General features: G+C 33.1%; 1 protein-coding gene across 3 annotated transcripts in view; it reads right to left on the bottom strand.

Moving 5' to 3' along the window:
• The window catches only part of BRINP3 (BMP/retinoic acid inducible neural specific 3), a 410242-nt gene that overhangs the window by 65493 nt on the left and 331575 nt on the right, over positions 1-13174 (bottom strand). For all 3 annotated transcript variants that reach the window (XM_078440541.2, XM_078440542.2, XM_078440543.2), the window contains exon 7: positions 7318-7540. In XM_078440541.2, the coding sequence (XP_078296667.1) occupies positions 7318-7540 (223 nt within the window). The remainder of the gene's footprint in view (positions 1-7317; positions 7541-13174) is intronic.

Here is a 13174-nt window from a genome sequence, read left to right as displayed (position 1 = left end):
AGACACTATTTTGCAGAAGATAAGTAAGAGTTGTAAATTGATTTTCTAAGAGCACCAAATAAGTCTGCATTAAAAAAAAAAAAAAAAGATTTCGGTAAAAAGGGGTTATACTGAAGAAATGAGGGTCAATAAAGAGGAAGGGTTAAAAGAAGAAAATGGATATTCTGCAAAAGAGAAAGGGAAGTAATAAAATAGGCTGAAAGGGGCTTAAAAGAAACTAAAGGGAAAAACAAATAGGATTTAAAGGATTTTTACACATTATTCCTGTATGTCAGATATAAATCCCATTCTAATTTTCACCTGGAAAATTATAATTTCTATTTTTCTTGCATGTACTATAGAATTGTAAATACTTGGTGACACATATGGGGCAGAAAGAGTCATGTTTCAGTTAGAAAAAAAAAGTTGGATAACAAAACCTTGGAAAGAGAAATGCACTGGATCTAGGGGTCACGTGAAAATTGGATTTGAGTGGTACTTGAATGCTCTGCCCCAGATTGGGCACATGCCAGCAACACTGTCATCCACCATGGACAGAATCCCTGCACAAGAGATGGTTAGCTACCCTTCTCACCCTCACATCTCAAAGTCTTACCGACAGGTAGAGACCAGCCCTGTCAACTATCATCTGATTATTTGTGTCCCCTCAAAATTCTTATGTAGGAATCTTAACCCCCACAGAAGATGATATTAGGAGGTGGGGCCTTTGGGAGGTGCTTAGGTCATGAGGATGGAGCCTTTGTGAATGGGATTAGTATTCTTATAAACAAAACCCCAAAGAGATCCCTTGCACCTTCTACCATGTGAGCACATAAAGGAGAGTCAGCATTTTACAGCCCTGAAGAGGGACAGGTTGGCACCTTCACTGGGACTTCTAACCTCAGAACTGTGAACTGTTTATAAGTCACCCTAGTTTGGGAATTTTGTTATAGCAGTCCTAACTAACTAATACATTGTCTCAGGTCCATTTGATAGAATGGAGGAAGGCATTCACCTGTTTATTGGCAAAACAAAACAAACAGAACCTGGTATGCTTATTGTAACAGGAGATCCAATGTATATAGAGTAGGAAATATTTCACATAAAATGACAACTCACTGCCCTATGATTCTAGAAGTTGAACTAAAGTATTAGAAAACATATCACAGAGTATATATCAAATATTTATTGAGTACTTGCTGTCTGTGAATTGGAGAGCTGTCTCTAGGAACTCCAGCAGATAGCCAAACAATCAGATTTCCTGTAAACTCTGCCTGAATCTCATATTACCAGAGAGTTCCAGTGGGCAGGGCAATTCTTCCCAAACAAATTAACAGCTATTTCATTTCCACATTTCAGACTTATTTTATCCTCTCTTATCCAAAGATACTGTTAAATCTTTCAAATTCATTTTCCCCAAATGTTCATTTTTGTTGTTGTTATTGTTCTCTTTAGTTCATGATCAAAGTATCATTCTGAATTGTACTGGAATTGGAGATCCGGAGTAGAGGAAGGAGAAAATAGGAAAGTTGGCCAACTTTATGAAATAATCTAATTCTGTATTTAGATACCAATTTGAAATAGCATTTGAATTGAAATCATTTTGATCTATAGGGTTTTACTCCTATAGGTGTTATATTAGTCAAATTATATATACATATGTATATACATAATGTATATAGTTAATAATCTTATATATTATGTGTATATATATTATGTCTCTATTATATATTTTTATATAGATGTATGTATATATAAGCCACTGAGTGACATAAACATATACATGCTCTTATATTCATATATCCATATATATTCTATATTATACATTATAATATGTAATGTAGATGTATATGTAGAGAAATTATTAGTAAAATATTCAATATTACTCCATGAATACTCAGGATTCAAGATTTAATCTAGTTGTGTAAGTTCTCCATATGATGAAGATTATTATAATACCCTGTATTTAGCAAAACATGTATTTATAATATAAAATATTTCAATGATATATGAATTAAAATACTTTTAAAGCACTCAATAACACTTTTAAAGACAGAGTATGTTATATTAGAGCAGAGGTTGGCAAATTTTTATTCTGTGAGGAACCAGGTAACAAATATTGTAGCATTTCAGGACTATATAACTATGTGGGAACTCTCTAGCTCTGCCATCATAGTACGAAAGTAACCATAGACAATATGTAACCACATGAGTGTGCTTCTTTATATATGGACATTAAAATGTTAATTCCATACAATTTTCATCCATCAAAAAATGCTATTGTACCTTTTTTTAAGTTTATTTATTTATTTTGAGAGAGAGAGAGACCACAGACAGTATAGAAGGGGTAGAGAGAGAGGGAGAGAGAGAATCCCAACCAAGCCCTGTGCCATCAGTGCAAAGCCAGATACGGGGCTCCAACTCACTAACCAACCACAAGATCCTGACCTGAGCCGAAATCAAGAGTTGAACACTTAACTGACTGAGCCACCCAGATGCCCCTGCTATTATACTTTTATTTTTTTTTCAATAATTTGAAATGTATGACACAGTCTTTCCTTAGGATCTGATATAAAAGAGGTGGAGGGCCAGTTATGGCCATGAGCTAATTTGCTAAACCCTGTTGTTGAGCATATACAGGAAGTGCATGACATAATTCTTAGATAAGAGTGACGTAGACTTGAACTTATTCTTCTCTGTGACATTAGAGAAGGGATTTTATCATATCCCACCTTCCATTACTAATGAAGAAGAGATAATTTCATAAAAAATGTCTTAATCTTGTTTAGTGGTTTGCTGCTGCCTGCATGTACTAGCTCAGAAGAGCCAATTGTGCATATAACAAAAATAGGCAAATGCTATTAGTTTTTTTTATCCCCCCCCACCTTGAGAGCTGGTGGTTAAACTTTTACCAACACACCTTAAATGTATTTCTATGTGCCCAAGACTGCTCTGTAAATAAGCTTTGACAGCACAAAATAGTGTAGTTGAGAATTTTGTAAGAATTTTGTAAGAATTATTATATGTGAATACTTTTTAATAATTGCTAGAATTGTTGCCCTTCTATGAAGTGCATATATCATTGTAATCTCAACAATTTTAGAACAGCAGCAAAAGGGGACTACCTCAAGAAAGCCAGATTACCACTTCTCAATTTATTCAAGTAAGAAAGAGGATTTTAATGTCACGTGACTTCATGAGATCAGCAGTGGTGTCAGTGTAAACTTTATGAGATTAATCTGAGTATCTTTTATCTCAAGGAAGAATTATACTATGTATTACAAAGAAAAATTTCAACCTACATGTCACTAGACAGAAAGGGTCAATAAGTCATCTTACTAGTTGAGGTTCATTTTGTAGGTCCCATTTTATTTGTTCTTGTTTATTTTTCCACATTTTAGTGTAACAGACCAATTTTAAGGGTGGGATGAAGTCAAGAAAAAAGCTGAGAAAAATTCCATAAAGGCAGGACAGAAAAAAAAAATCTCAGATGAAAATGAGTTGCAAGTATTGCTTACCTACTTCTTTCAAAAATGTTTCAAAACATACCCCACAAATATTTAACCTCTTTTTTTTTCCACTGTATCCTAACAGACGATAGTACATTGCTGGTTGTTGTCTCCTAGTGTCATTTTGTATTACTGTATTAAAATTGAAAAAAAAAGCAAAACAAATAAATCCCACATTCGTAGTAAAAGGAAAATAATAATGGGAAAAAATCCAAACTCCGTAAAATCTTTTATCTAGCAAGAAGTCTACATTTCATGTGTGTGTGTGCGTGTGTGTGTGTGTGTGTGTGTGTGTGTGATGAGTAATAGTCAATATAGGAATTATGCTAAATTTCAAATATAAAGTCAAGAAAGCCTCTGGTGATATTTGATTTATTTAGCTTAAAAGTTTTAGAAAATAAGAATTTATTTCCTTGGTTTATTTAATTTAGTTCCATTTATTTTCCATTAAATGTAGTTCCAAACACCTTTATTTTATTTTGCTTATTTATTCTGTACACATCCAATTTGAATTGTTTCATATTTTCATGTTTTTCTTATAAATCTTGCACTTCTATGGCATATACGTATGTTTAAATTTTATTTATTTTTGCTAGAAATTAATGAGGCTCTCAAGGTATATTTTATCCCACCATCTGCTCATTTCCAGGTTCCATTTCTCCACTTACCCCGTAAATATATCTTCAGGTTCTGTCTACCCATTTTCCACGGTATTATATTCCATTTCCACAATTTGACATGCGCTGATAATTGCCATCCCGGTTATTCAGATCTCCTCTGAGCTTAGATGTATATATCCTGTTCTAGTTATACTTGCTTAACAGAACATCTTAATAACCAAACTCATCAATTTGCTTCCTAACCTGCCTCATCTTCTTGCATTTCTGATTTTGTTGGAGTGTAGAACCATCTATTTGAGTAGTTTGCAAATTGCACTTAACCCACCCACATAAAGCATAAAGTTCATTATAATTAAATAACAGTTGTTTTCCCTAGCCATGATTCTCTATTAGGAAATGTTCCCTGGACATATGCAGACAGATATATAAAAAAATATTCTATGCATAGAGAGAATAAGAAGCTTATAGGATGCATAAAATAACAAAACTCATAGCAGTGCTTAGAGAGAAATTTATAACTGTGAAAGCCTATACTAAAAAAGATGAAAGCAGTCAAATCACTAAACTAACTCTTCTCTCTACAAAACTAGAAAAAGAAAATCATGATAAACACAAAGCAAACAGAGGAAGGAAATAATAATGATTACAGTGGACAAGTCAAATAAGGAAAGGAAAATATAAAGAAGATTAAGAAAATTAAAATTTCTTTCAAAAGATCAACAAAATTGACAAACTTTTAGCTGGACTGATGAAAGAGAGAAAATGTCGATGAAAACAATTAAAAAAATACATCTCAGAGAATGGAATGGTATATTTGTATATCATATAGCTGAAAAGAGACTGACATTCAAATATGTAACTTATGCTTAAACTCAATAATAAAAATTAAAGAATTTAAAAATAGGGAAGAATTTAAATAGAAAATTCATCCAAGAAGATACACAGCGGACAACAAACACGTGAAAAGATAACCAGTATCATTAGTCATTGGGGAAATGTAAATTAAAAAAAACAAAAATCTGGTGCACCTGGGTGGCTCAGTTGGTTGAGTGTCCAACTTTGGCTCAGGTCATGATCTCACAGTTCATAGATTTGAGGCCTGTGTCAAGGTCTGTGCTGACAGTTCAAAACCTGGAGCCTGCTTCAGATTCTTTGTCTCCCTTGCTCCCTGCCCCTCCCCCACTCACACTCATGCTCTCTCTCTTTCTCAAAAATAAATAAACATTTAAAAAACCCACAAAAATGTACTACTTCACATCCACTAGGTTGACTGTAGTCAAAAGGACAGACACTAACAAGCGGTGGTAAAGTTGTGGAATGATTAGAACGGTCACTCATGGCTGGTGGAAATACAAAATGGTGCAGCCAGTTTAGAAAACACTTTGGCATCCCCTCAAAATGGTAAATATAAAGATATCTTATGACTTGTCAACTTCACTCTTAGGTATACCAAAGAAAATTAAAAATATGTACACATTTCAAAAAATGTACACAAATATTCATAGCAGCATTATTCATAGTAGCCAAAAAGTGGACACAACCCAAATGTCTACCAAGTAATTAATGGAAAACCAAAATGTGATATACCCATACTACTGACATGTGGTACAATATGGATGAACCTGAAAGCACTCTAAGTAAAAGAAGCCAATCACAAAAGACCACATATTGTATGATTCCATGTACATGAAATTTCAAAAATAGGCAAACTATTGGCACAAACAGCAGGTTACAAATTTCTAGTGGCAAATATCCTAGGGCTTGGTATGGAAATATGGGGAGGGGCTGCTAATTGGTACTGGGTTGCTTTTTGGGACAATGAAAATATTCTCAAGTGGTAATATTTGAAGATGTTTTGAATAGCCTAAAAGCCACTGAGTTCAAAAAAATGTCAATGATTTATTTTGAAATTGAACTTTAAAAATTTTTTAAAGTTTACTTATTAATCCTGAGAGAGATAGAGACAGCTGGAATAGGGTGGGGGGGGGCAGAGAGAGAGAGGGAGACAGAGAATCCCAAGAGGCTCTGCACTGCTGAGACAGAGCCTGACACAGGGCTCAGACTCATGAAACCATGAGATCATGTCCTGAGCCAGAAACAAGAGTCAGATGCTTAACTGACTGAGCCACCCAGGCACCTCTGAAATTGAACTTTTAAAAATGTATTGCCTTCCCCCCCTTTTTCTTCAGCGAAAAAATTTATATCTATTTCTCCTCATGAAGATTTAAGCTTCAAGTCAAAATTCAAGCATTATATATGAGACATATAAGAGATTACATAACAGAGATACTTATACAGATGTATTTTTGTTCGATGATATTTTCCTATATTTTTCCTTAGCTTTCTATTTTGCTGTATTTGCTAAAATTTCATTTTAGAGAAGGTGTGCGTGAGCAGGAGAAAGACACAGAGGAAGAAAGACAGATTCTCAAGTAGGCTTCATGCTTAGCACAGAGCCCAACGCAGGGCTCTGTCCCAGTACCCTGGGATCATGACCTCAGCCAAAATCAAGAATCAGAGGCTCAACTGACTGAGCCACCCAGGCAACCCAATTTTGCTGTATTTTTAAAATCTAATTTCACATAAATAAATACAGCTTCTCACTGCACTGATCGATCGACCACCCTGAAATAGCAAATCCAAAAACTATGCTTCCCTAAATTAGCTCAGACACAAATATTTTAAGAGTCTGTCATTTTTCATATATATTGTTACAACTTTTACAGCAATTTTCAGAGGCTGATGTAGACCGAAGTTTATTCACGCTTATTCATTTATTATGAGCAATGTTCAAAGAAAATAAACTATAAATTCTTTTATTTGAAAATTACATATAGAGAAATTTTACTTTGTAGTACTGCTTACATCCTATGCTTAAAATATACCTGTAGGGTTTTGTGTTTTTCTGTTCACTGTAATATGGATATTAGTTGACTACCATACAAAACAGAAGATTTCTTGGTTATGATAATAAAAGAAAAGGAAAAACAAGCAAGTATCAGTATATGGGTTCCCCTTTGGAATACTACTTTGGAAAACACTATTTATTATTTTAGGACTTATTGAGAAAATATTGTTTTCAAATTATCTCTAATAATACAAATTATAACACAATTCTATGTATATCACCACATTCACATTTAGAAAATAAATACAGTTTACTGGCCAAACAATGTCCTTAGTTGTCTATATTGCCACATATGTCTTACCTTTGTCTTGGCAAGCTGATGAGGGGTTGTTTATGGCACCTCTTGCTAAGGCTAAAGAGCTTGTGTACAATTTTCTGCGCCTTTAGGAACAGTTGCTTCATGCTGTTCTCCAGTTGTTCATAGCGGCGCTGAAAATTAGAATCCATTGTCCACAAATGCATTATGGTAGATGTGTTGAGGAAATAATTCATGGGTAGCCTTTTCATAAAGAACTTGAATTCATCTGGAAAAATATTGAAATTCAATACTTTAATAAAATAGTTATTTTCCCTTTTCTCCAAACACATTTAATATGTTAATATTAAAAACAAATACAATCTATGATTCTGTGTGTAGCAAATTAATAGCAAGTTGGGATTTTTTTTTTTGGTGCTTTCGAATTGTTTTATTTTTTTGTTCCCCTTAAAATAGAACTTTCATGGAAGAAGATAATTAAAATAACTTGTGCTAAAGCAAATAGTTTGGCCTGAAAGTTAAAGCTGAACTTAATGTTTCCATGTTCTCCTTAGATGGTATTTGAATGAACTTTCTCCCACAAATGGTAGTCATTAATTTAACTTTCATTTTTGGCATTAATATTAATAATTCTTTACAAGTGCTCCATTTTAAAGAAATATTTTCATTAACTCAGTAGAGAAAATATATATAATCATTATTAAATGATTTTATTAATGTTCAAAGAAAGAGAAAGCTTTTAAAATAGAAAATTTTTAAATTCAACTATGCAATCTGGTTATTCCCTTTAACTATATTCTAATGTGTCAAGGCAAAATAGTTTGAAACAAAGTGTATACAGCAGAGAAAAACATTAAAAAAAATTGAAGTTCTAATTTTGACTTTTGTTCTGGTGCCATTAATTATCTATCTGAAATTGGTTTTTTTCAAATGTCTGATTAACCAACGGTAGGAACCAAAGTTGATGCCACACTAAAATAAGCAAACATCTAAAAGTTTATTAATTATCTAAACATAAAAGATAGTTGAGACAATAGCCAAAAGATAGAAACAACTCAACTATCCATCCATAGATAACTATATATACTAATTTTGGTAGCATATATAATATATATATATGTATATACATATAAAATATATACGAACAGTATTGACCCATAAAAATAAGTGAAATTCTGATACATGTTAAAACGTGAATAAACCTTGAAAATACGTAAGTGGAATAAGCCAGGCCAAAAAAAAGGCAAAATATTGTATGATTCCACTTATATGAAATATCTAGATTAGTCAATTTCATTGGGATAGAAAAGAGATTAGAATTTACCAGGGGTGAGGGAAGAGCAAATGGAACACAATGATTGTATATTAGATACAGAAATTCTGTTTGCAGTGATGTAAACTTTTTGAAAACAAGACAGTGGTGATGGTTGCACAATATTGTCAATGTAATTAATGTCACTGAAGTGTATAGATAAAATGGCAAGTTTTATGTTTATATATATTTTACCTCAATAAAAATATATTTTCACAAAAGAAAAGACATTTCTCCCATGTCTCTTTTACTTCCAAAGTAAATATGAACAAGGACTCAAAAAACAAAAACACCCTTTTTATGGCTTTTACTATTTCTTAAAAGCATTGGTTTTGTTAAGAATTCCATGGGGCGCCTGGGTGGCGCAGTCGGTTAAGCGTCCGACTTCAGCCAGGTCACGATCTCACGGTCCATGAGTTCGAGCCCCGCGTCAGGCTCTGGGCTGATGGCTCGGAGCCTGGAGCCTGTTTCCGATTCTGTGTCTCCCTCTCTCTCTGCCCCTCCCCCGTTCATGCTATGTCTCTCTCTGTCCCAAAAATAAATAAAAAACGTTGAAAAAGAAATTAAAAAAAAAAAAAAAAAAAGAAAAGAATTCCATGTTGCTTTCATTTCACTATAGTGTATGGCTGAGTTTTGTCCACACAAACACACCACAAAATTTGTAAAGTGTTTTCAGTGGCTTAAGAAGTATTATTGGCAGGTAGACAAGTGACATTATAGTCACTCTTATACCCACCAAAAAGTTATATGGTACACATTAAACCCTTCCTCTGTACCTTCCTTCCCTCCTTTGAAAATCAGAACATTATGGATGATCATAATCTCATTTAACTTAAAATTCTATGATGTTATAAACAATTCTTTAAAGTTCCATTTAGTTTTAAATATCCGATTCAAAAAACAGTTGTTTTCAAATGGTCAGTTGCAGTCATTTTTATTTAACTGAATTTGGACAAAGTGTGTCAATAGCAGTTTCGTGATGCAAGCAGTGTTTCTAACACACTGTTTTAAAACCTCCAAATTATCATTTTTAAACTATGCCACTCAGGCAAAAGAGAATTACACCAACACATATACATATTTAGGGCAATTACTTTATATTCATTTTATGTATTAGGGCTATATCAATATTCAGATCCAAACTATTTCATCAATGCTGCCAAGTACTTTTTGTCAATTAACAGAAAATTACATTCATGAATATTGGAATTGTTATTTCTTCTAGAGCAAAGGAATACAGAGTCCTGGCATCTTTTGGATATTGAAGGTATAGACTTTTACTAGAAGAAGGAAAAATGATTTTTATAGCAAAAAATTATGATGAAAAGTTTTTAAAGTTTATTTATTTATTTTGAGGGGGCAGCCAGAGAGAGACAGGGAGAGAGAGAGAGAATCCCAAGTAGGCTCTGCACTGTCAACACGGAGTCCCACATGGGGCTCAAACCCATGAACCACGAGATAAAGATCTGGGCCGAAATCAAGAGTCAGATGCTTAAATAACTGAGCCACCCAGGCACCCCTATGAAGAAGAATTTTGAGGGTATACCCATTTGATATGCTTAAAATAATTTTTTTAAAGTAATCAGGGTATAAATAAGAGATGCATTTTAAAATTCCAATTTCACAGTACCCTACATTTTGTTTGGTCCCATGTGTCTCTTTGAGAAATTCCTTCTTTTGAATAAAGGAGTTGATGCATGGAAATTGGAAAGCATTTCTTGGATTATTCACAGAGCAGATGCCACTACTTTGAAAACTAATCATTCATTTCATTGTCATCTTTTACTTGAAAACATTTGATAAGACTTTATTGTTTCATGGCTATGCATATTTTAATTATTTTCATTGTTTGTTGTAATACACTTCTGAAAGTTTCTAAATTAGTAAATTTTATTCCAGTTAAATAGTATTTTAAAATAGAATGCATTTTGGATTATCAAAATGTATGTAACAGTGTCTGTCAGCTGAAAACTGTCACTATGTAATTTCTAAGAAACACAGTTTTAACATGGCACTTGAATAATGACTTCATTATGAAGTCATTAAGAGTCACTATTGACAGTCACTCAAAATACTTATTGGACACCTGTTGTGCACAGAACATACAGATGTTTCAATTTATGAAAGTGAGTGTGGATAAACTTTCATCTTAATTTTTAAATGGCAAATGACACAAGGTTATTTTTGATACTAAAATAATGTCTTCAGTTTCTGAAATTCATTCTACTAGAGGTCAAGAGAATCTCCAGAAATATGCTTCTGGATATCTTTTCTTTTGTACTTGGCAATTAGTAAAATTCATTTTTATAGAATGTGAACACGAAATTTCAGTGATACATTAGAATTATTGCATGTCTAGTGATTTACATAACTACAAAGAGACAATACAATGATTAAAGGATGTCACACAACATTTTAGCCCACAGTATTTTCCAGAAGTCATGTCGAAGATAAAGTACTTTTCAAATGGCAAGTAAACGATGACTAATCATATATTTTGTGGTGAATAAACTTAGAAAACAAATTAAGGTTATATAAAAATGACCCAGAAAAACTAAATTTAGTATCTAGATTATTAGGGAGATATAAGTCTGGAAATACCTGTTAAGTATGTACCAACTAAGTAATTTTGTTCAACATGGTTTTGAGGACTATAGAGAAACAAAATAATACAACAATAATTATAATAGTAATAAACAACCTCTTGCTGGCAGGAAATTGCAGTCAATCACTGTTCTTAAGAAAACTAGGTCACATGAAGCAAAGAATAACACGAAGAGAAATGTATGGCATTAATGAATCTGTGGAGGCAAAGGGAATTAGGCTAAGTGACACTTTCAAAATAAGTTATAGAAGATTAGCTGGGCACCATGTTAACTCTCTATACTGCTAGTACTTCTCCATTAAATAATATTTTTTTAAGTATAAATGTATTTTTTACAAAACTGTTGGACAAGATTCATTCTCCGCCCCCCTCCTCTGATAGTAACTCTAGTTAACACTTGATATTTAATCAGCTAGTTTTGAAACTAATTCGATCTCTCCCATCCCCATCTCTCTGTCTCTCTCATTAGTTCTTACTTTGACAGGAGCTCCTTTAAGTGCTTTAAATATTAATACAATTCCTCTAATAATCCTTCATGTGAGTTTTATTGGCACAGTTATGGATGTAGAATACAGATGATTTTCATCTCATAACTCTGTTAGCAAAAGTTTTTATTAACACTACTGCATTTACATATTGATCTTATGGATTTTTATATTTATACTCTATTCTCATGCTTCACAGTCATAAATATGGATATCCTGATTTGCCTTTCTGCCTATACTGATGAGCATGAAAAGCATTGACCAATATAATTATATACTTTCAAATATTCAAAATCTATGTTCAGAACTTATTTAGGATATATTTTCAAATGTGTTCTAAAGCATTCTAAATTTTCTAGAGCTTTGAGAAAATACAATTCATTTCCTCAAAAATGTAGAAAAGTAATCAGGTATTTTTCATGATTATTTAGAAGTTACTTCTTCAGTTATAAATCCATCAAAATAATCCAAACCAGAAACTCTTTCCTTTAGAAAGTAGGACTACGGTTAGGAAGGACTGAGGGAGGAAACTGTGCTTTTATGGTTTTTATGAATTCATATCAATGTGTTACTTGAGTAAAATTTAAATAAGTATGGTGAATCCATATAAAAAGATAGCCAAGGGGCGCCTGGGTGGCTTGGTCGGTTGAGTGTCCAACTTGGGCTCAGGTCATTATCTCACAGTCCGTGAGTTCGAGCCCTGCGTGGGGCTCTGTGCTGACAGCTCAGAGCCTGGAGCCTGTTTCAGATTCTGTGTCTGCCTCTCTCTGTGACCCTCCCCCGTTCATGCTCTGTCTCTCTCTGTCTCAAAAATAATAAAAAACGTTTAAAAAAAATATAGCCAAAAAAATACTATCGACTTGTCAATACACTATGTGCATGTCTTATGTTACACATTTAAATAAAATGATCTTATTCAGTTACTTGTTAATATAAAAGTAGAAGCCTGCTGGTTCACATTTTATGCATTGCTTTCGGAATACTTAACCTATTGAGACAATCAAAAATCTTTTCAGTAGAAATGACAATGCTATATGGATGACAATCTTAATTATTATGAAAGTATAGCAATAGTCTTACTACAGTAATAGAATATTGTACAATATCTAACAAAATGTGCAAAGAACAGGGACACAGGGCATCTTAAAATGAAGGAAGCTAATAGGCAAAAAAAATTGTGTGTCAGTTGAATGTGACGAATCTATGAAACATTGTTTTTAAAAAGAAAGAACCATCATTTCTGATTTTGTGACACTACCAATTTAATGCCTTCAAACTCATCTCCTGCTTATGTTTACGAATGCAGGACTTTCTGAAATAATACATATTAATAACAACTGAGTGTAGTAACACAAATTTTCTGTAAGCAATAAGCCAATAAAACAAATAAAGTTCCTTGTACTGAATGCTGTAGTGTACCCTGAACACATGGCAAAATATATTGATTCTATGGCTGTATTTTTATTTATTAATTTGTTTGTTGGTTTAGTCTAAAATAGG

The sequence above is a fragment of the Panthera onca genome, chromosome F1 (genome assembly GCF_046562875.1).
Source record: "Panthera onca isolate mPanOnc1 chromosome F1, mPanOnc1 haplotype 2, whole genome shotgun sequence".
NCBI lineage: Eukaryota > Metazoa > Chordata > Mammalia > Carnivora > Felidae > Panthera > Panthera onca.
The sequence above is the reverse complement of the archived record's forward strand: the minus strand, read 5'-3'. Positions and strand labels throughout refer to the sequence as shown.